The following is a 25,622-nucleotide window of genomic DNA, read 5'->3' as shown; positions in this document are numbered from 1 at the left end:
ATCTCTCCTTCAAACCACATATCCAAGCCCTTTCCACTTCCTGCCGACTTCAACTCAAAAATATTTCACGAATCCGTACATTCCTCAACCAAGAATCTGCAAAAACTCTAGTGCATGCCCTCATCATCTCTCGCCTTGACTACTGTAACCTCTTGCTCTGTGGCCTCCCCTCGAACACTCTCGCACCCCTCCAATCTATTCTAAGCTCTGCTGCCCGACTAATCCACCTGTCCCCCCGCTATTCCCCGGCCTCTCCCCTCTGTCAATCCTTCACTGGCTCCCCATTACCCAGAGACTCCAGTACAAAAGCCTAACCATGACGTACAAAGCCATCCACAACCTGTCTCCTCCATACATCTGTGACCTCGTCTCCCGGTACTTACCTGCACGCAACCTCCGATCCTCACAAGATCTCCTTCTCTACTCCCCTCTTATCTCCTCTTCCCACAATCGCATACAAGATTTCTCTCATGCATCCCCCCTACTCTGGAACCCTCTACCCCAACACATCAGACTCTCGCCTACCATCGAAACCTTCAAAAAGAACCTGAAGACCCACCTCTTCCGACAAGCCTACAACCTGCAGTAACCACCGATCGACCAAACCGCTGCATGACCAGCTCCACCCTCACCTACTGTATCCTCACCCATCCCTTGTAGATTGTGAGCCCTCGCGGGCAGGGTCCTCTCTCCTCCTGTACCAGTTATTACTTGTATTGTTCAAGATTATTGTACTTGTTTTTATTATGTATACCCCTCCTCACATGTAAGGTGCCATGGAATAAATGGCGCTATAACAATAAATAATAACAATAATAATAATAATTTAACCATTTCACTGCTGCTGACACCCTGACAGTGCCGTGTAAGTGACTGGCGGCAGAATAGGACACCCAGTCACTTTATAGTAGGATCCAACAACAAATTGCTGGGGGCCTGTAGAAGACACATGTCCCTGCTGCCAAAGTTTTCCTACGAAGCCCGGTAGTTATAGGCCGCAGGTTCAAGTCCCCATTATTTTTACATGAGGACAAAGACTCAAGACTGACGAAGACGTGATGACAGCGGAGAAACCGCGACTCACAGATAAGAAGAAAATAATCAGGAAATGAAAGCTGTTGTCAGACGGAGAAAATGTAGAGAAAACCGGAGCAAATCTGGAGAAAACTCATCTATTATAGGACGACGCCGGAGAGACGTCATCACATCCACCGGAGCCAACAAGGAGCCTCTCACCTCGTGGTGTAAGAGGCCGGAGCTCCTCCATCATCACATCCTGGTACCGATCCTGGTGTCCTTCTAGATACTCCCACTCCTCCATGGAGAGATAGACAGCGACGTCCTGACACCTTATAGGAACCTGACAACAGCCACACCGTCATCACCCAGAATCCTCCAGTGCTGTATAATGTCCCAGCAGGCACCTCTCCGCTCATCACCCAGAATCCTCCAGTGCTGTATAATGTCCCAGCAGTCACCTCTCTGCTCACCACCCAGAATCCTCCAGTGCTGTATAATGTCCCAGCAGTCACCTCTCCGCTCATCACCCAGAATCCTCCAGTGCTGTATAATCTCCCAGCAGTCACCTCTCCGCTCATCACCCAGAATCCTCCAGTGCTGTATAATGTCCCAGCAGTCACTTCTCCGCTCATCACCCAGAATCCTCCAGTCCTGTATAATCTCCCAGCAGTCACCTCTCCGCTCATCACCCAGAATCCTCCAGTCCTGTATAATGTCCCAGCAGGCACCTCTCCGCTCATCACCCAGAATCCTCCAGTGCTGTATAATGTCCCAGCAGTCACCTCTCCGCTCATCACCCAGAATCCTCCAGTCCTGTATAATGTCCCAGCAGGCACCTCTCCGCTCATCACCCAGAATCCTCCAGTGCTGTATTATGTCCCAGCAGTCACCTCTCCGCTCATCATCCAGAATCCTCCAGTCCTGTATAATCTCCCAGCAGTCACCTCTCCGCTCATCACCCAGAATCCTCCAGTCCTGTATAATCTCCCAGCAGTCACCTCTCCGCTCATCACCCAGAATCCTCCAGTCCTGTATTATGTCCCAGCAGTCACCTCTCCGCTCATCACCCAGAATCCTCCAGTGCTGTATAATGTCCCAGCAGTCACCTCTCCGCTCATCACCCAGAATCCTCCAGTGCTGTATAATGTCCCAGCAGTCACCTCTCCGCTCATCACCCAGAATCCTCCAGTCCTGTATAATCTCCCAGCAGTCACCTCTCCGCTCAGCAGCTCAATCATCTTGTTGCTGAGCTCCAGGATCTTCTTGTTCCTCTCATGTAGCAGGGAGTGCGGGGGAGGCTCTGTGATGGGGCCCGGGCTCCGCCCTCCTGACTCCTGGAGATGGATGATGGGAGTCACACCGTCCCCCGGTGTCTTCCTCACTATGGTGTAATCCTGTGTATGGAGAGAGACACTTAGGGAGAAGATTCCTTCCCGACTCCAGATCTGACAATCAGTAGAAATCCCGGGATCAATAACCGTCTCCAGTAATCTGGGGCCATAACCGGGAATATTATTCCCCTCCGGACAGACGTCCCGGCCCCTCTACAGCTCTTATAGGGAATTCCCATGACAACTCCTCCGGGCAGAGAGCTCCACACAATCACTGCTCTTACAGTAAAGAATCCTTCTCTCTATTCTGGATGTCGGACTTGTCACAGAACACAATAAAGCTGATAGAAATGTAGAGGAGTTACCTCTCCGCTCAGCAGGGAGATGATCTCCAGGGCGAAGTGGAATAATCTTCTGGTGGTCTCATCCCTGTCCTCGTCCATCCTCGGGGTCATTCAGGAGGAGGAGGGATGAGCACTGGATCAGCTGGAGGGATCTCGTCCTGCCGGCGTCTTCATGATGAAGGAGAAGATGGAAATCACCGGGGACGAGAGAACGACAATCACTAAATTCTGCCAAATATCAACATTTAACAGGAGGAATCTGGAGGAGAAGCCACAAAACTCCACCGCGGCCTCCTCCACCGATCTGACCGCTCATTATCAGCCTCATAGGCGGACGGTCACCGTGGTAACTACAGCACCAGCAGGGGACGGTCACCATGGTAACTACACCGCCAGCAGAGGACGGTCACCGTGGTAACTACACTTCCAGCGGGGCCGTGAGATGAGGAGACGCTGCACATCCCCCATACAATGCTGCCCGTCCCCAACACTGAGGAGCCGCAGTCACAGGGAGCAGGAGCCTCCACAGGAACAGCTCTGATCTCACCCCACACTCTCCTCTCACAGATTTACCACAAACCCTCCTGTAATCTCACCGGAATGGCGGGAAATCTGCTGCTGGCTGACACCAGAGAACACGAGCTGCACACAACCAGGACGGAGCTGCTGCACTGAGAGCGGAAGGACCTGTGGTGACGTCACCGTCATGTGATCAGTGGGCGGGGCTCAGGAGAGAAGTGGTGGAGGACCTGTGGTGACGTCCCTGTCATGTGATCAGGGGGCGGGGCTCAGGAGAGAAGTGGTGGAGGACCTGTGGTGACGTCACTGTCATGTGATCAGGGGGCGGGGCTCAGGAGAGACGTGGTGACGCCGGATCGGACTGAGCCTCATTTTTACAATTCTGACCACTGTCCCTTTATGAGGTAATATCTCTGGAGCTTCCATGGATCCCGGTGATTCTGACATTGTTTCTCGTGACAGATTGTTCTTTATGTTAGTGGTAACATTTCTTCGCTATTAACTGCGTTTATTTGTGAAAAAAACAACAGAAATTTGGTGATAATTTCACAATTTTCCAACTTTTCATTTTCATGCCCTTAATTCACAGAGATGTCACACAAAATCCTTAATAACATTTCCCACATGTCTACTTTACATCAGCACAATTTTGGAAACATACTTTTTGTTTAGTTATGCGGCCATGTGCACACTTTGCGGCGTCCTCTGCAGGTTCTCCCGCAGCGGATTTGATAAATCTGCAGGGCAAAACCGCTGCGATTATCCCTGCAGATTTATCGCGGTTTGTCTTGCGGGTTCCGCTGCGGGTTTACTTCTATTGATGCTGCATGTGCAGCAATATGCAGCATCAATAGCAATGTTAAAAATAATTAAAGGGAACCTGTCAGCCCGAAAATCGCGGGTGAGGTAAGCCCACCGGCATCAGGGGCTTATCTATAGCATTCTGTAATGCTGTAGATAAGCCCCCGATGTTAGGGTACCGTCACACAGTGCCATTTCGATCGCTACGACGGTACAATTCGTGACGTTCCAGCGATATCGTTACGATATCGCTGTGTCTGACACGCAGCAGCGATCAGGGATCCTGCTGAGAATCGTACGTCATAGCAGATCGTTTAGAACTTTCTTTCGTCGCTGGATCTCCCGCTGGCATCACTAGATCGGTGTGTGTGACACCGATCTAGCGATGCGATCTAGCGATGCGTTCGCTTGTAACCAGGGTAAACATCGGGTTACTAAGCGCAGGGCCGCGCTTAGTAACCCGATGTTTACCCTGGTTACAAGCGTAAAACTAAAAAAAAAAAAACAGCACATACTTACATTCTGGTGTCCGTCAGGTCCCTTGCCGTCTGCTTCCCGCACTCAGTGACTGCCGGCCGTAAAGTGAAAGCAGAGCACAGCGGTGACGTCACCGCTGTGCTGTGCTTTCACTTTCACTTTACGGCCGGCAGTCAGTGAGTGCGGGAAGCAGAAGGCAAGAGACCTGACGGCCCCGGAATGTAAGTATGTGCGGTTTGTTTTTTTTTACGCTGGTAACCAGGGTAAACATCGGGTTACTAAGCGCGGTCCTGCGCTTAGTAACCCAATGTTTACCCTGGTTACCCGGGTACCTCGGCATCGTTGGTCGCTGGAGAGCTGTCTGTGTGACAGCTCCCCAGCGACCACACTACGATTTACCTACGATCACGGCCAGGTCATATCGCTGGTCGTGATCGTAGGTAAATCGTATAGTGTGACGGTACCCTTACCTGAAAAAGGAGAAAAAGACGTTATATTATACTCACCCTGATGGTCAGGTCAGATGGGCGTCTCCGGTCCGCTGCGGCGCCTCCCATCTTCTTTCCATGACGTCCTCTTCTGATCTTCAGCCACGGCTCCGGCACAGGCGTACTTTGCTCTGCCCTGTTGAGGGGAGACAAGGTGCTGCAGTGCGCAGGCGCCGGGCCTCTGACCTTTCCGGCGCCTGCGCACTGCAGTACTATCCTCTGCCCTCAAGAGGGCAGAGCAAAGTACGCCTGCGCCGGAGCCGTGGCTGAAGATCAGAAGAGGACGTCATGGAAAGAAGATGGGAGGCGCCGCAGCGGACCGGAGACGCCCATCCGACCTGACCAGCAGGGTGAGTATAATATAACGTCTTTTTCTCCTTTTTCAGGTAACATCGGGGGCTTATCTACAGCATTACAGAATGCATTACAGAATGCTGTAGATAAGCCCCTGATGCCGGTGGGCTTACCTCACCCGCGATTTTCGGGGTGACAGGTGCCCTTTAAAAAATGGTTATATACCCACCCTCTGACGTCCCGATCTCCTCGGCGCTTCACGCGGCGGTCCACTTCCAAAGATGCTGTGCGAGAAGGACCTTCGTGACGTCATCACAAGCCCTGCTCGCACAGCAACCCTGCGAACGGATGGCCGCGTGCAGCGCTGAGAGGTGAGTATATCACTATTTTTTATTTTAATTCTTTTTTTTTTTAACCGTGATATGGTGCCCAGTCCGTTGAGGAGAGTCTCCTTTCCTCCACCCCGGGTACCATCCGCACATGATACGCTTACTTCCCGTATCGTGGGCACAGCCCCATGCGGGAAGTAAGCAGATCAATGCATTCCTATGTGTAAAGAATCGCCGCGATTCTGCACAAAAGCAGTGACATGCTGCGAAATGTAAACCGCTGCGCTTCTGCGCGGTTTTTCCCGCAACATGTGCACAGCGGATTGCAGATTCCATAGGTTTACATATAACTGTAAACGCAATGGAAACTGCTGCGGATCCGCAGCTGCAGAAACGTTGCGGTTCCGCAGTAAAAACCGCAACGTGTGCACATAGCCTTAAAGAGCCACTGTCACCCCCCTCCAGCCGTTATAAACTAAAAGAGCCACCTTGTGCAGCAGTAATGCTGCATTCTAACAAGGTGGCTCTTTTAGTTTTGTGTTCACGTATTACTAAAATAAAGCGCTTTGAAACTTTTCAAAAATACCTATCTTTGTCCATGGAGGCGGGTCTGAAGCCTCCTCTGTGAAGCGCCCAACTGCCGTCAGTCATCTCTTCTGGGGCGATGGTCGCCGCCCCCTGCGCGCTGTTCTTCTTAAATCGGGCGCCTGCGCTGTGCGTGCCTGCCTGGGGCAGGCGCAGTGTTCATTGGCCGTCATAGCTCAGATGCCGGGTTCCTGACTGCGCCTGTGCGGGCAGTGCGGCCACCATGTTACTGAATCCCCGCCCCACACTGTGTTATGCTTTATGCACAGTGCGGGGCTGGGATTCCTGGGCAGATTCCTGCACAGACCGACGCTGGAAGGCGGGGAACCTGGGGGAGCGTCTGACAAGCGCAGTGCGCATGCCCAGGAATCCCAGCCCCGCACTGTGCATAATACATAACACAGTGCGGGGCGGGGATTCTGTAACAGGGTGGGCGTACTGCCCGCACAGGCGCCGTCAGGAACCCGGCATCTGAGCTATGAAGGCCAATTCTAAATGCGCCTGCCCCAGGCAGGCACGCACAGCGCAGGCGCCGGATTTAAGAAGAACAGCGCGCAGGGGACGGCGACCATCGCCTGAGAAGAGATGAGTGACGGCAGTTGGGCGCTTCACAGAGGAGGCTTCAGACCTGCTTCCATGGACAAACATAGGTATTTTTGAAAAGTTTCAAAGCGCTTTATTTTAGTAATACATCAACACAAAACTAAAAGAGCCACCTTGTTAGAATGCAGCAGTACTGCTGCACAAGGTGGCTCTTTTAGTTTATAACTGCTGGAGGGGGGTGACAGTGGCTCTTTAAGGTTAGAGCCACTTTGCACGTTAATGACTGGGCTAATTTTTACAATTATGAGGTAATATCTCTGGAGCTTCCATGGATCCCGGTGATTCTGACATTGTTTCTCGTGACAGATTGTGCTTCATGTTAGTGGTAACATTTCTTCGCTATTACCTGCGTTTATTTGTGAAAAATCACAACAGAAATTTGGTGATAATTTTGCAATTTTCCAACTTTTCATTTTCTTGCCCCTAAATCACAGAGATGTCACACAAAATCCTTAATAAGTAACATTTCCCACATGTCTACTTTACATCAGCACAATTTTGGAAACATACTTTTTGTTTGTTAGGGAGTTAGAAGGCCAGGTTCACATTGCGTTATGGCGGTACGTTAAATGGACTACGTTACACCGCGCCATAATGCGGTGTAACATAGTCCGTTAGCTCCACCATTGAAAGAAATGTCAGATGCAACAATGGGCGTGCGCTATGGATGTGCCATCATTGAGTGACGGACCCTGAGACGCGGGCTGCAGCGTTTCTGGGTCCGTCACTGCTAGCGCAGATAGAGCTAGCAGATGCTTTATCTGCGTTAGCGCGATGTTAACGTCGGCAATTTCGTTGACAGCAGCCCATTAGCGTATGTGCTGAACGGGCTGCTGCTAACGCAGTGTGAACCCGGCTTAATGGTTAAAAGTTGACCAGCAATTTCTCATTATCTTTAGGGACCACCTCATTTGTGAAGTCACTTTGAGGCGTCTATATAACAGAAAATACCATTCTAAAAACTGCACCCCTCAAGTTGCTCAACGCCACATTCAAGATGTTTTTTTCCTTCCACTTTGCTTTACTTCCTGTAAAGAACCTGAATAAACATTTAACTTTTTACATAAACATTTTCCTTTATACCCAACTTCTTTTTTTTTTTTACTTTCACAGGGGTAGCAGGAAAAAATGGACAATACAATTTGATGTGCAATTTCTCCTGAGTTCACCAATACCCCATATTTAGGGGAAAACTACTTTTGCGGCACACTGCAAAGCTCAAACGGGAAGGAGCGCATATTGGAGTTCAGATTTTGTCTGAATGGTTTGAGGGGGCCATGCTACATTGACAGAGCCCCTGAGGTGCCAGAACAGCAGAACCCCCACATAAGAGACCCCATTTCACCAACTACACCTCTCAGTCAACTCATGTAGGGGTGCAGTGATTATATTGACACCACAGGTGGGTCACAGAATTTTATACCACTCAGCAGTGAAGTTAAAATAATTACATTTTCACAAGGGGAAATGGTTAAAAAAGGCACCAGAATGTGTCCCATAATTTCTGTTAAATGTAGAAATACCCCATATGTGGCTGTACAGTACTGCTTAGCCATAGAGGGAGACTCGGGAGGAACAGAGAGTTATTTGCGTTGTGGGAGCGCAGCTTTTCCTAGAATAGTTCGCCAACTCCATATAGAGAACCCCTAAGTGCTAGAAGAGCAGAATCCCCCCCAAGTGACCCCACTTTGGAAATTATTCCCCTGCCAAACACGTGGACGCTATATGTGGTTTACATTGCGGGGCTCAGAAGGGAGAGGGACATTTGGACTTGAGATCGGAGAATTTTGCTGAATTTCTTTTTGAGGGTGAGGAGCCATTTCACTTTTCCAGAGCCTTTGTACTACCAGTAATGTGGAAACCCCTATATTTACGTTAACAGATGACGGACCGGAGTGGGGACTTGCGTTTTTTGTGGATTGAGTTGAAACTTTTATTGGTAAAATTTTACATAATGTTTGGGGTCACATTTATCCTGCGCTCTACGCTGAGCACTTACTTTGTAGTCTACATCTAAATCTCCATAATACCCAAGGGATCCATTCACTATATTGAAGCAACAAAGTTACTCTGACCTTCATCTGGTCTCTGTTCGGCGGTGTCCTTCTTTTCAAGGTGCACAAAACGGTGGTGGAAAGCACTTTTATGCTCACTCAAAAAGACCGACGGATCACAAATCCTATGATGCCCACAGTGCCTTCATGTCACGGGGCTACCACGACAGAGAGGTTCCAGAGAACCGCAGCGCTCTGGGCCTCGTTCACACACAATGAACAGAAGCTCTTCTCCTGAATTCTGACCTGGCTGTCTTGTGCCAGCAGGGCAGGAGTTAAACCTTGTTACTGAAGTTACTGAGAGCTGGGTCTCTCAGCTGATTTTGTTTTGATAAGCTCTATATAGACTCAGCCCTGACTACAGCTATTGTCAGTGATCAGTTCTGCTGCTTGGCTTGGAGTGTGAAGGAGCGTGGTATTAGGAGCTCGGAGGTTTATTTACAGAGATTGGTGTCTGCTGTTTTGGTTGTATGTTAAACCTGTTTGCCTTCCTAGTTTTTTCTTTCTCTTCCCTTCTCTGTTTCCTCTGTGGTTGTGTGAGCATTTGGTGAGTTTGAGACTTTTAGTTACCTTGTCTGTATACCTTGTTAATTGTTGTATTTATACACTGGTGCAGTCCACCTCCCTTGGGGGAGAGGGGGCCACTGATAGGGCCTGCACAGGAGACAAGGATACGCTGGTGGCTCAGGCCTCCTAACCATCATAGGTACCCCTGAGATAAGGGAAAGCCAGGGCCCCATTATAGTGCGGGTGCGGGTCCCAGTATGCCGTACTGCCCCTTTATAGCGATTAACGGCGTGACAGGCACTGAATGCAGCCTTATTCCGAATAAGGCAGTAGGATTTTATACCAGCGACTGTGGGGTGTGGATCGAGTGACGTATTGTATAATTGTGTTGATGAATCAGAATAGTTGCCCTCAGTGTGCAGTAATGAAAGGTCATCGTAGGAGTAGTATTCAATCCAACCAGTATATCCAGACTAAGAAACAATAGCCAGAGAGGGGAAATGTAACACAGATGTAATTGCCAAGCTGCGCCCCCTGCAGGATGTTGAAAGGAACGTTTTGATTAAGTACTTATGACCTGCCATTATGCTCTGATCTAGGTAATCCTCCTCTTTTGTGCTAGATGTAATCTGTTTTGTTTTAATTAGAGGAGGTGGATAAAGGTTTTGCAGAAAAATAATTTATTCTCCCATGACGTTATTTTGACCAGTGGAAGTAACTGCAATATCTATTGGTAGTTTTTGGATTATTTGGTTGTGTATCAAAGTTGCGCAGAAACAAAGGGCTGGTGACCTGATGTTCATTTTTCCTAGGAATTATTCTCTTGCGAGAACGCTGGTTCTGGGAGTTGAAATTCTTCTGTTGTGAGCAAATTGGTGCTGGGAGAAAAGTAGAGTCTTCTGCAGTTAAGTCTCTATGAGCCCACTCAGTTGTTCGGATTATGCGGCTATTGAAGATGTGGTCATGAGGACTGGCAACTGCAAGGGAACAAGCAACCTCAGAGGTACCACCCTTGTCCCTGAATGTGATATAATGGAAAGACTAAGAAGGAATGGGAGAAATGTATCTGCAATTGGCAAGCATTACTGGAGGATAGATGAGAGCAGACTGGAGCTGGCTGGGATGTGGTTAGAAGTCCTCACATCATCTCTCGAGTATGGTGGTATGAAGCCGCAGAGACCCCTGTAGTCTCTGCACTTGATGTAACGCTTCCAACCTTTCTGACACCGCTTGCCTTTTGCAGAAATGATAGAGTGTGACTGCAGATATTGTGGCCATCAGGATCCTCCGTGGGGGTAATTACTGTGTCCTGTGGGGCCCCACGCCATGGACGTCCAAGGTGCCTTTGCCCCCATGAGGACCACGAGTCATGTACACAATCTACCTCCTGGGATAGAGGATAACCTGCTGGTACATGACCCACTCCAGGTATAGCCGATAGCAGAACATTGGCCCTGGCCCCCAGGGAGCTCATCGCTCGTTACCCAGGCCCCGGACCCCTAACAGAATGCATCTCCAGGGTGCCAAGGAGACATAACGGCCACAGGGGGATCTAGTCTCAGTCATTTTAGTGTCCCCATACTTACTATTGCTACAGTGTTTCATGAATGGCCTTAGACCATAGTCCAGGCTGCAGTATGTACTAGTCGCCCGCAGTGCTGTAATATGCAATGGGTTGATCTGAAGGAAATAGCACGGGTGCTGTTGTGAATTTTGTGGTCAATCTCCCTCCTGTGGTCATGAGTGGTACTTCGGCTGGTTCTGTCTATGAGCTTCCTCTGGTGGATGTGAGTGGGGCTGCGGCTTCTGAGTTTCCTTCCTCAGGTGACGAGGTTAAGTCGTTAGGTGCTGCTCTATTTAACTCCACCTAGTTCTTTGTTCCTGGCCTCCAGTCAATGTTCCAGTATTGGTCTTGCTCTCTCCTGGATCGTTCTTGTGGCCTGTCTGCCCTGCATAAGCTAAGTTTTGCTTGTGTTACTTTTGTTTGCTATATTTTTCTGTCCAGCTTGCTATATTGGTTTTTCTTGCTTGCTGGAAGCTCTGAGACGCAGAGGGAGTACCTCCGTACCGTTAGTCGGTGCGGATGTTCTTTTTGCCCCCTCTGCGTGGTTGTTTGTAGGTTTTTGTGCTGACCGCAAAGCTATCTTTCCTATCCTTGGTCTATTCAGTAAGTCGGGCCTCACTTTGCTAAAATCTATTTCATCTCTGTGTTTGTATTTTCATCTTAACTCACAGTCATTATATGTGGGGGGCTGCCTTTTCCTTTGGGAAATTTCTCTGAGGCAAGGTAGGCTTATTTTTCTATCTTCAGGGCTAGCTAGTTTCTCAGGCTGTGCCGAGTTGCATAGGGAGCGTTAGGTGCAATCCACGGCTACCTCTAGTGTGGTATGATAGGATTAGGGATTGCGGTCAGCAGAGTTCCCACGTCTCAGAGCTCGTCCTATGTTAGTAACTATCAGGTCACTTTGTGTGCTCTTAACCACTAGGTCCATTGTGGTTCTGAATCACCTGTTCATAACAGGGTGCTGAACGAGGAAGTATGTCAAAGAAAGAGTTAATTTGGCTGCCATACAGCCCACAAGGGGGAAACAGTCATCAAGGAGGAGGTAGAGACTACAGCAATGTAGAATGTTGGTCTTGTGGGCAAAAAAGGCGTTTTTTAGCCAAATGTCTCACAAAGTCAATAACTACTATCCTGAACCCCCCATAGGAAACTGGCCATCCAGATGTCTCCCTCTGTCCCGTTGACATCCCCCAGAGCCCCAATCTCACTATTCATGTTTCCCTGGGGAGGGACAAGCTGTTACATTCATGACAGACACTGGAGCAGCCCGTACAGTATTAATGTAAGAACATGTTTTGGAAGACATATTGTAACCAGAATATGTGGCTTGTGAAGGGGTGGGGGACGACTTACTAAATTACAAGTGACTCGGCCCCTCTGACTGAATTTTCTTGATCCAATTTCAATCGTGACCCAGGATTTAGCTTCTCTGATGTATCTTAATTCGTTGGGGACAGACATGTTGCAGAAAATTGGAGCCTGCATAGAATTCACTCCAAATGGCCCCAAGATGAGGACCCCCATAGAGGAAAGCCCCCCGTGTGGTCTCCTGTCCCTGACACTTCCTACAACCCGGGACAGTCCATGCTCCGATCCCCAATCCCTACATACTTGGCTGGAGAACACAACCAGCCGGCTGTGGGCACGTAACAAACTTTATTTAGAAGACAAAAAAAAAAGTTTTGCCAGCTCACCCACATGTAGACGGGAATCTGGAGCACGGAAGACAGCGGTGCAGCAGGAAAACCAATCGATCACGAGGAAGATCCAGCTCCATGATATCCATAAAAATTATTTTTTATTCATAACTTATTAAAAAAATCTTTTTGATACAATCGGCATAAATGTCACAAGCCCCCTATGGGGAGGTATATAGCAGCATACGTGTTTCAAACCTTGCGGTTCTTTTAACAGCTGCGATCAGGCACTTTTGATAGGTGACCTTAAGTCAAGTGACCAAGGTAACCTATCATTAGTGCCTGATCACAGCTGTTAAAAGAAACTAATTAAAACACAACTAACGATGTCTTGAAAAACCTTTTTAACACTCTATATCCTGGAAGGCATAAAAAACCCTCATTCATAATGGTATGTCAAGCCATGTCTTACACTCATGCCTAACAGAGCCCTACTTTATAAAACATATATCCACCAAGATTCCGTATTGAGGAGTTTTCTATGGTGATCTCTTCCTCTTAGTGGTTTTAAAACTATACCTATAAACTCTACAATTTGTAGTATCTCCATTGTGGAATGATGAAAAGTGCTCATAAGCCGCTGAGCATTAACCACCATTTTGTTTGCGGCATCTGAGAAGTGGCGTCTTATTCTCACTTTAAGTTGATTTGTTAGACCTAATACTATCTAATAGACCTGACAGAATAACAAATCTGCAGGTGGTTGGGCATTTAGGAAATAGCGACCACAATATTGTGCAGTTTCACCTGTCTTTCACTAGGGGGACTTGTCAGGGAGTCACAAAAACATTGAACTTTAGGAAGGCAAAGTTTGAACAGCTTAGAGATGCCCTTAATCTGGTAGACTGGGACAATATCCTCAGAAATGAAAATACGGATAATAAATGGGAAATGTTTAAGAACATCCTAAATAGGCAGTGTAAGCGGTTTATACCTTGTGGGAATAAAAGGACTAGAAATAGGAAAAACCCAATGTGGCTAAACAAAGAAGTAAGACAGGCAATTAACAGTAAAAAGAAAGCATTTGCACTACTAAAGCAGGATGGCACCATTGAAGCTCTAAAAAACTATAGGGAGAAAAATACTTTATCTAAAAAACTAATTAAAGCTGCCAAAAAGGAAACAGAGAAGCACATTGCTAAGGAGAGTAAAACTAATCCCAAACTGTTCTTCAACTATATCAATAGTAAAAGAATAAAAACTGAAAATGTAGGCCCCTTAAAAAATAGTGAGGAAAGAATGGTTGTAGATGACGAGGAAAAAGCTAACATATTAAACACCTTCTTCTCCACGGTATTCACGGTGGAAAATGAAATGCTAGGTGAAATCCCAAGAAACAATGAAAACCCTATATTAAGGGTCACCAATCTAACCCAAGAAGAGGTGCGAAACCGGCTAAATAAGATTAAAATAGATAAATCTCCGGGTCCGGATGGCATACACCCACGAGTACTAAGAGAACTAAGTAATGTAATAGATAAACCATTATTTCTTATTTTTAGTGACTCTATAGCGACAGGGTCTGTTCCGCAGGACTGGCGCATAGCAAATGTGGTGCCAATATTCAAAAAGGGCTCTAAAAGTGAACCTGGAAATTATAGGCCAGTAAGTCTAACCTCTATTGTTGGTAAAATATTTGAAGGGTTTCTGAGGGATGTTATTCTGGATTATCTCAATGAGAATAACTGTTTAACTCCATATCAGCATGGGTTTATTAGAAATCGCTCCTGTCAAACCAATCTAATCAGTTTTTATGAAGAGGTAAGCTATAGACTGGACCACGGTGAGTCATTGGACGTGGTATATCTCGATTTTTCCAAAGCGTTTGATACCGTGCCGCACAAGAGGTTGGTACACAAAATGAGAATGCTTGGTCTGGGGGAAAATGTGTGTAAATGGGTTAGTAACTGGCTTAGTGATAGAAAGCAGAGGGTGGTTATAAATGGTATAGTCTCTAACTGGGTCGCTGTGACCAGTGGGGTACCGCAGGGGTCAGTATTGGGACCTGTTCTCTTCAACATATTCATTAATGATCTGGTAGAAGGTTTACACAGTAAAATATCGATATTTGCAGATGATACAAAACTATGTAAAGCAGTTAATACAAGAGAAGATAGTATTCTGCTACAGATGGATCTGGATAAGTTGGAAACTTGGGCTGAAAGGTGGCAGATGAGGTTTAACAATGATAAATGTAAGGTTATACACATGGGAAGAGGGAATCAATATCACCATTACACACTGAACGGGAAACCACTGGGTAAATCTGACAGGGAGAAGGACTTGGGGATCCTAATTAATGATAAACTTACCTGGAGCAGCCAGTGCCAGGCAGCAGCTGCCAAGGCAAACAGGATCATGGGGTGCATTAAAAGAGGTCTGGATACACATGATGAGAGCATTATACTGCCTCTGTACAAATCCCTAGTTAGACCGCACATGGAGTACTGTGTCCAGTTTTGGGCACCGGTGCTCAGGAAGGATATAATGGAACTAGAGAGAGTACAAAGGAGGGCAACAAAATTAATAAAGGGGATGGGAGAACTACAATACCCAGATAGATTAGCGAAATTAGGATTATTTAGTCTAGAAAAAAGACGACTGAGGGGCGATCTAATAACCATGTATAAGTATATAAGGGGACAATACAAATATCTCGCTGAGGATCTGTTTATACCAAGGAAGGTGACGGGCACAAGGGGGCATTCTTTGCGTCTGGAGGAGAGAAGGTTTTTCCACCAACATAGAAGAGGATTCTTTACTGTTAGGGCAGTGAGAATCTGGAATTGCTTGCCTGAGGAGGTGGTGATGGCGAACTCAGTCGAGGGGTTCAAGAGAGGCCTGGATGTCTTCCTGGAGCAGAACAATATTGTATCATACAATTATTAGGTTCTGTAGAAGGACGTAGATCTGGGGATTTATTATGATGGAATATAGGCTGAACTGGATGGACAAATGTCTTTTTTCGGCCTTACTAACTATGTTACTATGTTACTATGTTGTACAACCGACATATGGTAAATTACAAGATGTACAATTATTACATATAGAACGTACTCAGTGTTAAAGTTTATACATTAATTTTGTAGGATTTATTTGTAACTGTACAATAAAATTCCTTAGTATTTTCCATGTGATTGCAGCATGTACATATTCTATGTCCACCGTGTGGAGCCAAATTTTACCCATATCCATCTGTTGGTTTAGATATAGACTAAGGGATAGGAGGTTTCCCAGAGTAGGCGCCTTCTGGTGGAATATCTGAATGATTATTAAGTATTTAATTAAACCATCCCTCAATCAAAACTGTGCCGCTAATTATAGACCTGTCTCTAATCTTCCCTTCATCTCTAAACTCCTCGAGCACTTGGTCCACTCCCGTCTTACCCGCTATCTCTCAGATAACGCTCTTCTCGACCCTCTTCAATCTGGTTTCCGCTCTTTACACTCTACTGAAACTGCCCTCACTAAAGGCTCTAATAAACTACTAACAGCTAAATCTAATGGTCACTACTCCATGCTAATGCTCTTGGATCTCTCAGCAGCATTCGATACTGTGGATCATCAGCTCCTCCTCACTATGCTCCGCTCCATCGGTCTCAACGACACCGTTCTCTCCTGGTTCTCCTCCTATCTCTCTGACCGATCCTTCACTGTATGTTTTCCTGGTTCCTCCTCCTCTCACCTTCCCCTTACTGTTGGGGTTCCTCAAGGATCAGTCCTGGGCCCCCTCCTCTTCTCTTTGTATACTGCCCCTATTGGACAAACAATCAGTAGATTTGGGTTCCAGTACCATCTCTATGCTGACGACACCCAATTATACACCTCTTCTCCTGTTATCACGCCGTCCTTTTTAGTAAACACCAGTGATTGTCTTACCGCTGTCTCTAACATCATGTCCTCTCTCTATCTGAAACTGAACCTGTCAAAAGCTGAATTCCTCATGTTTTCTCCCTCTACTAACCTACCTTTGCCTGACATTGCCATCTCCGTGTGCGGTTCCACCATTACTCCAAAGCAACATGCCCGCTGCCTTGGGGTCATCCTTGATTCCGAGCTTTCATTCACCCCCCACATCCGATCACTGGCTCGCTCTTCTTATCTGCACCTCAAAAACATTTCTAGAATTCGCCCTTTTCTTATTTTCGACTTTGCAAAAACTCTTACTGTTTCACTTATTCATTCTCGTCTGGACTATTGTAACGCTCTACTAATCGGCCTCTTACCAAACTCTCCCCGCTCCAATCTGTCAAGAATGCTGCAGCCAGGATCATATTCCTCAGCAACCGTTACACCGATGCCTCTACCTTGTGCCAGTCATTACACTGGCTACCCATCCACTCCAGAATCCAGTACAAAACTACTACCCTCATCCACAAAGCTCTCCATGGCTCTGCACCACCCTACATCTCCACTCTGGTCTCAGTCTACCACCCTACCCGTGTCCTCCGCTTCGCTCCGCTAATGACCTCAGGTTAGCATCCTCAATAATCAGAACCTCCCACTCCGGTCTCCAAGACTTTACATGTGCTGTGCTGATTCTTTGGAATGCACTACCCAGGTTAATACGATTAATCCCCAATCCTAACAGTTTCAAGCGTGCCCTACAAACTAATTTGTTCAGATTGGCCTACCGCCTCAACGCATTAACCTAACTATCCCTGTGTGGCCCATTAAAAAAAAAAAACCTTAAACCATAATCAGGTTCCTCGCATCATGTTCTCATACACTTTATACAGTTATTAGCCCTCTGTGTCTGTACTGCTACATACTTAGGCTGATAACCACTTCATGCAGCTTTACATGAACACCCGAGCCTTACACTATGGCCGGTCCAAACATTGAAAGCAATTGTTACCATCCACCTCTCGTGTCTCCCCTTTTCCTCATAGTTTGTAGCTTGCGAGCCGCAGGGCCCTCACTCCTCCTGGTATCTATTTTGAACTGTGATTTCTGTTATGCTGTAATGTCTATTGTCTGTACAAGTCCCCTCTATAATTTGTAAAGCGCTGCGGAATACGTTGGCGCTATATAAATAAAATTATTATTTTCTTTAATTTGTCATTTTGATATAAAATGGGGATGTATTTTTGTATCATCTTCTTAATTTCTGACAACTGTGGGCTATACTATGTGTATCGAATGACACCGGATGGTTAACAGACTCATTTTCTTTTGCAGTGTTATTTTTCTCTTTCCACCTATTGTCTCTGTTGCTATGGGCTACTACAGTTCTTGCTCGGTCCATCATCCACTCGGCGAATCCTCGTTCTCGGAATCTATTGTTCACTTTAAGAGCTTTCTCATTGAAGGTGACGACCTGAGAAGTATGTCTGCTGGTGAGGATAAATTCGCCCAGTGGGATATTTTTTATCGTTTGATTTGAGTGACAAGATGTAGCATAAAGTGTGGAATTAGTGGTTGCACTTTTCCTAAATGGGGGAAGTCCCTCTGGCGAAATATTCAAAAAATCATTTTTTTTAGGTTGTATGTTAAATGCAAAACCCAAATTCATATCATTATATTTCATCCATGTCACAAATTCTAAGGCTGTCTCCTCCGTCCCCTCCTATATCAGGAGGAGGTCGTCAAAACAATGGCCATACCACCTGATATGGTATCGGAGGTCAGACGCAGCAGAGAAAATTATGAGGAAGGTATGAGGAATGCTGGAATATAGGCCAATGACATCACATGATAACCATATACAATGTTCTGACCAACGGGAACCATCCAAGGATGAAATTACATGTTTGGTGTCTCCTAAGTAAATATGAATATTTTGTACCAAGGGCTGAAGATACATATCTAACCATGAACTAAAGTTTTTCTCCTAAACGACCTATCCCTGCTACAATGGGCCGTAGAAGGGGAGGAAATTGACCGTTATGAATTTTAGGGAGAGAGTGAAAAATGGGGGTAACTGGAAATGTACTAATAAATCTCATGACAATTTATCTGTCAAAACTCCCATTTCAACACCCTCCTGTAATACATTTTCCAAAGCCTTTAGGAACTTAGCAGTAGGATGAAAGGTCAAGCTTTGGTACATTTGACTGTCTAGCATATCCATATTGAACATTTCACATAGTCCTGCCTTCAGAATTACTATTTCTCCCTGCTTACCAGCTCTTCGTATCACCATATCCTTATTATCTGAAAGTTCTTTCAATGCTTTTTTTTTCTTTTTTTGACAAATTAGATTTGGATTGTTCTTTTCCAATTTTCGCTTTCAATATATGTAAGTCTTTTTCCACTAATTCCTGAAAATCATCAAGGACTACTGGGCAGGACTGCAAGGGATAAAAACATGGGTTTTATATTCTATATCGAAAATTCCTATCCAGTGTGTTATCCAGAGAATCTGTAGACAATTGTTGAAGGGTGTGAACTGAACTTTGTACCTCAAAGCCAAGAATATTGCAAATGTCTGTATCTTCTTCTTTGTAAGATTCATTGGAAATATTTCCCGATCCATCCGGATCATCTGGAAAGTGGCAGTGCAAAGGTTCCTAACAAATTTATTGACATCTAGAATGGTCTTTTATACTGTACTTTGAATTCATTGGTTGGTGAAAAGGATAATCTATGGATAATAATTGAAGTTGAGAATCACAGATTATCCTACTTACCGCGAAAGCTAGTGGACAATACTCTGTACTCCTCCTTCTAGACCTGTCCTCTGCTTTCGACACGGTTGACCACTGCCTCTTACTACAGATCCTCTCCTCCTTTGGCATCAAAGACCTCGCCTTATCCTGGATCTCCTTGTACCTTTCCAACCGCACATTCAGCGTCTCCCACTCCCACACTACCTCCTCATCCTACCCTCTCTCTGTTGGAGTCCCCCAAGGCTCTGTTCTAGGACCCCTACTCTTCTCCATCTATACACTTGGCTTGGGACAACTCAAAGTCCCATGGCTTCCAGTACCACCTCTATGCTGATGACACTCAGATCTACTTCTCTGGCCTAGACGTCACCGCTCTGCTGTCCAGAATCCCAGAGTGCCTATCAGCCATATCCTCCTTCTTCTCCTCTCGCTTCCTCAAACTCAATGTGGACAAATCTGAACTCATCCATCTTTCCTCCATCCCATAGATCTTCCTTACCTGACCTATCTATCGCAATCAATGACATCATGATTTCCCCCGTACCGGAAGTCCGCTGCCTCGGAGTAACCTTAGACTCTGCCCTGTCCTTCAAACCGCACATCCAAGCTCTTTTCACCTCCTGAAATATCTCCAGAATCCGTCCTTTCCTCAACCGTCAATCTACTAAAATGCTTGTGCACGCCCTCATCATCTCCCGCCTTGACTACTGCAACATCCTTTTCTGCGACCTCCCTGCTAACACCCTTGCACCTCTCCAGTCCATTCTTAACACTGCTGCCCGACTAATTCATCTCTCTCCTCGCTACTCCTCTGCTTCCCCCCTCTGCAAATCTCTTCACTGGCTCCCATTCACTCAACGTATCCAGTTCAAATTACTAATACTGACCTACAAAGCCATCCATAACCTGTCTCCCCCATATATCTCTGAACTAATCTCCCGATATCTTCCCTCACGTGATCTCCGGTCCTCCAAGGACCTCCTTCTCTCCTCCACACTTATTCGCTCCTCATCCAACCGCCTCCAAGACTTCTCCCGAATATCCCCCATCCTCTGGAATTCTTTGCCCCAACACGTCTGTGTTATGAAAGGCAATTCAGTAACACAATGTACATAGCGATCAGAGCACATACAGTGATCTGACAATAACCCAAAATAATAGAACGAGCTCTGAGACGTGGAAACTCTGTAGACCGCAATTCCTGATCCTCTCCAAACACAACTAGAGGCAGCTGTGGATTGCGCCTAACGCTCCCTATGCAACTCGGCACAGCCTGAGAAACTAACTAGCCTGAAGATAGAAAAATAAGCCTACCTTGCCTCAGAGAAATACCCCAAAGGAAAAGGCAGCCCCCCACATATAATGACTGTGAGTAAGATGAAAAGACAAACGTAGGGATGAAATAGATTCAGCAAAGTGAGGCCCGATATTCTAGACAGAACGAGGATAGGAAAGATAACTTTGCGGTCTACACAAAACCCTAAAGAAAACCACGCAAAGGGGGCAAAAAGACCCTCCGTACCGAACTAACGGCACGGAGGTACACCCTTTGCGTCCCAGAGCTTCCAGCAAAACAAATAGACAAGCTGGACAGAAAAAATAGCAACAAATAGCAGAGAAGCACTTAGCTATGCAGAGCAGCAGGCCACAGGAATGATCCAGAGAAACACAAGTCCAACACTGGAACATTGACAGGAAGCATGGATCAAAGCATCAGGTGGAGTTAAGTAGAGAAGCAGCTAACGACCTCACCAGATCACCTGAGGGAGGAAACTCAGAAGCTGCAGTACCACTTTCCTCCACAAACGGAAGCTCCCAGAGAGAATCAGCCGAAGTACCACTTGTGACCACAGGAGTGAACTCTGCCACAGAATTCACAACACGTCTGACTATCCACCACATTCGGATCCTTCAGATGGAACCTGAAAACCCATCTCTTCGGTAAAGCCTACAGCCTGCACTGACCCCGCTGCCGCCTCATCACTACCGAAGCTACCGCCTCACCAACACCGGAGCTCCTGCAACCCTCAACCTACTGTCTCCTTCCCCATAATCCTGTAGAATGTAAGCCCGCAAGGGCAGGTTCCTCACCCCTCTGTATCAGTCTGTCATTGTTAGTTTGTTTACTGTAAGTGATATCTGTAACTTGTATGTAACCCCTTCTCATGTAAGGCACCATGGAATCAATGGGGCTATATAAATAAATAATAATTATATAACTTGAAAATTTGATTACTGAAAGATTCAGATTTAATTCAGTCTCCTTATCTATTTCCTGGTGTTTAAGGAAGCGCTTTTTATGTTTCTTCCCCCCTCTCCGCCTCCTTTTCCGTTTGTTTAATTCAATTTTGGATGAAGATCCTTGTGAAGAACCCCTTTGTTGTAAGCCGTATTGCGTCTCGTAGCGCTGGGAGGTGGGTATTCCGACGAAGAATCTGAAAGATCCTTTGAGGTATAGTATTCAAAACTGTCTACTGAAGAATCCATATTATTAAAGCTGACTGTTTTATTTAGGTTTTTATCCATTTAAGTGTGTTTATTATGCCCATGTCTCTTAAGAATAGATTTTGAGGAGAATTTATTAGGCCTGCTACGTTTCCACAAGTAGACTTCATATTTAATATAGTCATTGTGATCTCTATCAAACTTGTGCTTTTTAGTGGTCATAATTGTTTCCTCTAGATGTAAAATCTTTTCTTTCGTGGATTGATTGAGAATATCATATTGTTTGGAAGATGAATAATCCTTCATATTAGTGCTCAAATCCATGATCTTTTGTTTTATTTCAGTAAGAGTATGTTCCTCTTCCTCAGTAATCAATTTCATGAGTTGAAAGGAGAAGTCTGTGGGGGTGTCCCACAATTTCTGTTTAAAAGAATCTGAGTAAACAGTTGTGGATATTTTCTTTAACCTAAGGCCCGAGGAATCATGTTTCTCCAGATAAGATTGGAGAGTGGTGCAATCCCACCAAACTCATCTCTTTGGTTAGAAGATTTTCCATTTTGGACATATGCAAACGAAGATCTGTGTCTGGCTGGAAGTGTTCGCCTGGTTTAAGAGAAAATATCAGAGTGGCTTTATTGCGTCTCTGGACATCGTTATCATCGCAATGCAGGTGGGATGTGGTGCCAGCGCAGTAGCAGCTATCATATCGCAGGTGCGGCTGGCGCCATTTTAAGAGGTTTTTTTTCTGAATAAATTAACATATATAATTAAATGTATATTATAGATGAGATCATGCTGGCGCCGCCGCCTGCCCACCAAATGTGAATTTTTTTTTCAAAAAAACCCGATATAGATGAAAATGTAAGCAGAACACCACATTAAGCCCCTCCCACAGCCACGCCCACAGGCCACCCGGAGCACAAGCAAATCATTAACTGAAAATAAAGATTAAACAACAACCACAAGACTGATTTAATCAACCGAGGTATCATTTTAATCAGTATAACAGCGCCGACTTGACTGTCTGTAGGTTACTCAGCAAAATCATGCTGACAGATTCCCTTTAATTAAAATCTTATCTATCAAAGTGGATGTACTCACTTATGCTTAACACTGTTTAAAATTTATAAAACACAGTGAACATAATTACAGTTTCTATACTGTATGACTTCTGTTTCATGTTTTACAAGATGATTTACATATAAAAGTGTGACACTGAGTCACTATTCACAGACAAGCCTTGTAACAGGGAAGTCAGGAGGTCCGAGGTCAGATACCGCTACGTCAAGACAAGGGAGGAAGAAAAAAAAAAGAATCAGAGACCAAGTCCGGGTTCAGGTACCTGCAGTCAGAGAGCGTCAAGAACAGAAGGGATAATCCACACAAATGGTCACGACAAATCCTAATTTCGGCAACAATATCAGAGAAAGACACAATCAGATGCAGATCTAAGCACGCACAAAACTAAGCTCAGCTACAGCTGACACCAATCTGCTCACACCTAGCAAATCACCAAGGACGGGAGGCACATGAGGAAACGCCTGCAAGCCAGATTGAGCTATTCGACTGTCGATCAAAATGCTGAGTGCCCAGCACGCCCCAGGATCAGATTGGATTGTCACTCACATTGACAGTTCAGCACACTCCAGAACCCATAGGGCGGCTGCACCATCACTCACAAGGGGCCCTAGCCCACAGTAAAGATGAAGCCATGACAAAAAGATTTCCCACATTCTGAATATGAATACAGTTTTTTTCATGTATGACTTTTCTCATGTCTAACAAGATTTGATTTATTTATAAAAGCTTTCCCACACAGTGAACATGAATACGGCTTATCTCCTGTGTGATTTCTCTCGTGTGTAATAAGACTTGATTTATTTAGAAAAGATTTCCCACATTCTGGACATGAATATGGCTTTTCTCCTGTGTGGTGTCTTTCATGTCTCACAAGACTAGATTTATCTGCAAAGCATTTCTCACAGAGTGAACATGAATACGGCTTCTCTCCTGTGTGACTTCTCTGATGTTTAATAAGACTCCCTTTAACAGTAAAAGAATTCCCACATTCCGAACATGAAAATGGCTTTTCTCCGGTGTGACTTCTCTGATGCTTTTTACGTTGTGATGTATTTGTAAAGCTTTTTCCACATTGTAAACATGAAAACGGTCTCTCCCCAGTGTGAATTCTTAGATGTTTAACAAGATTTGCCTGACCTCTAAAACATTTCCCACATTCTGAACATACATAAGGAGTCTCTCCTGTATGTATTCTCTGATGTCTAATAAGACTCCCTTTATCTGTAAAAGAATTCCCACATTCCGAACATGAAAATGGCTTTTCTCCTGTGTGACTTCTCTGATGTCTAACACATTTTGATTTAATTGTAAAGCATTTCCCACATTCTAGACATGAATATGGCTTATCTCCTGTGTGAATTTTCTGATGTGTAAGAAGATTCCCTTTATCTGTGAATGATTTCCCACATTCTGAACATGAATATGGAGTCTCTCCTGTGTGAATTCTCTGATGTGTAATTAGACTTCCTTTATCTGAGAAGGCCTTCCCACATTCTGAGCATGAAAATGGCTTCTCTCCTGTGTGAATTCTCTCATGTATAACAAATCTCGATTTATTTGTAAAGCATTTCCCACATTCTGAACATGAATATGGAGTCTTTCCTGTGTGAATTCTCTGATGTCTAATAAGACTCCCTTTATCTGAGAAGGCCTTCCCACATTCTGAGCATGAAAATGGCTTTTCTCCAGTGTGAATTCTCTCATGTATAACAAATCTTGCTTTAGTTTTAAAGCATTTGCCACATTCTGAACAGGAGTATGGCTTCTCTCCTTCATGTTTGCTTTGAGTTAGATCTTCTGAGCTTCTAGTAAATTCCTTGTCACACTGAAATCTTGTATCCACTTTGTCACCAGGAATTGTGGTAATAATACGAGATTGCTCAGGAGAGCATTCCTTATGATTAGGAAGATTATAAGAAAATGAAGTACTGTGAAGTCCAGAATGGATAATATGGTTTTCTCCATTAGAGTGCTTCCTGATATCTTCTTTTTTACAGTTTAGTGATAATCCGTTATTCTCACAAGGATTTCCTATAAAGATGAAAGATAGATTGTATGTGATTTTTTTTCTACAACACACAAGGGATTTCTAAATTTATTTTATGGAGCTCACAATGAAGACCCTCGTCAGTGAAAGTACCGTTAATAAGGAAGACAACTACATGCCATAACATTAACAAAATGATGGGTAAAATGAATAAGACTGGTGACATTGGCACAAGTCAGGAGTGGCAGAGATTAGACAGCAAATAGACATTTCTTAAAGGTAACCTGTCATCAGGATTTACCCCGACTATACCACCAGTAGCATTTCACCCTGTCAAGCTTCCTATAATGCCCTTAGTGTAGAATAGTGTCCAAACAATAAAAAATTGAGTTTTAATATTTCAGAACCATATGCAAATGAGATTGACTAATCACAAAGGTGACCCTTGCATCCGCGAGTAACCGAACTCCAGAGATCCTCCAAAAATTCAGAAAAATAGCAAAAAAGGCAGAGATGCTTGCCTGCCTAGGTCTCCAAACAAATGCAGTGGACCCATGTGGTTAAGATGGCGGCAACACAGGGTCAGAAATACCGATGAGGCAGCCACTCACAGCCTACCAAATTAATGGAGGGGGTGGCTGCTTGGCATATGACTGCATATATTTTTTATATGTGTTTTTGGCACTTTTTCGGGGTGCAGTTGGGCCCATTCTGTCTTGTAAACTGTGGTGTCTGTTCACATGGGATGTATCTTATTAGCGCTGGGCAGCCGGCCTGAGCTAATAGAGGTGTGTCACTACTAGGCTGCTAACCTGGATGCTGTGCATTCCCATTGTGTGAACAGGGCCACATACAAGTCTCTTACGTGCAGTCATATGCCAAGCAG

The 25,622-nt window shown here is 45.3% G+C and overlaps 1 protein-coding gene and 1 pseudogene across 1 annotated transcript in view; both read right to left on the bottom strand.

The window, feature by feature from the left end:
- The window catches only part of LOC138658290 (zinc finger protein 850-like), a 242,457-nt pseudogene that overhangs the window by 126,922 nt on the left and 89,913 nt on the right, over window positions 1-25,622 (bottom strand).
- LOC138657436 (zinc finger protein ZFP2-like) overlaps window positions 22,637-25,622 on the bottom strand; it is a 57,094-nt gene continuing 54,108 nt past the window's right edge. Inside the window, exon 9 of the mRNA XM_069745227.1 lies at window positions 22,637-24,780. Within this exon, the coding sequence (XP_069601328.1) occupies window positions 23,426-24,780 (1,355 nt within the window). The 3' untranslated portion in view covers window positions 22,637-23,425. The remainder of the gene's footprint in view (window positions 24,781-25,622) is intronic.

Source organism: Ranitomeya imitator, chromosome 1 (assembly GCF_032444005.1).
Source record: "Ranitomeya imitator isolate aRanImi1 chromosome 1, aRanImi1.pri, whole genome shotgun sequence".
Taxonomy (NCBI): Eukaryota; Metazoa; Chordata; class Amphibia; order Anura; family Dendrobatidae; genus Ranitomeya; species Ranitomeya imitator.
Note: the sequence above shows the minus strand (reverse complement) of the source record. Positions and strands in the feature narration are given on the sequence as shown.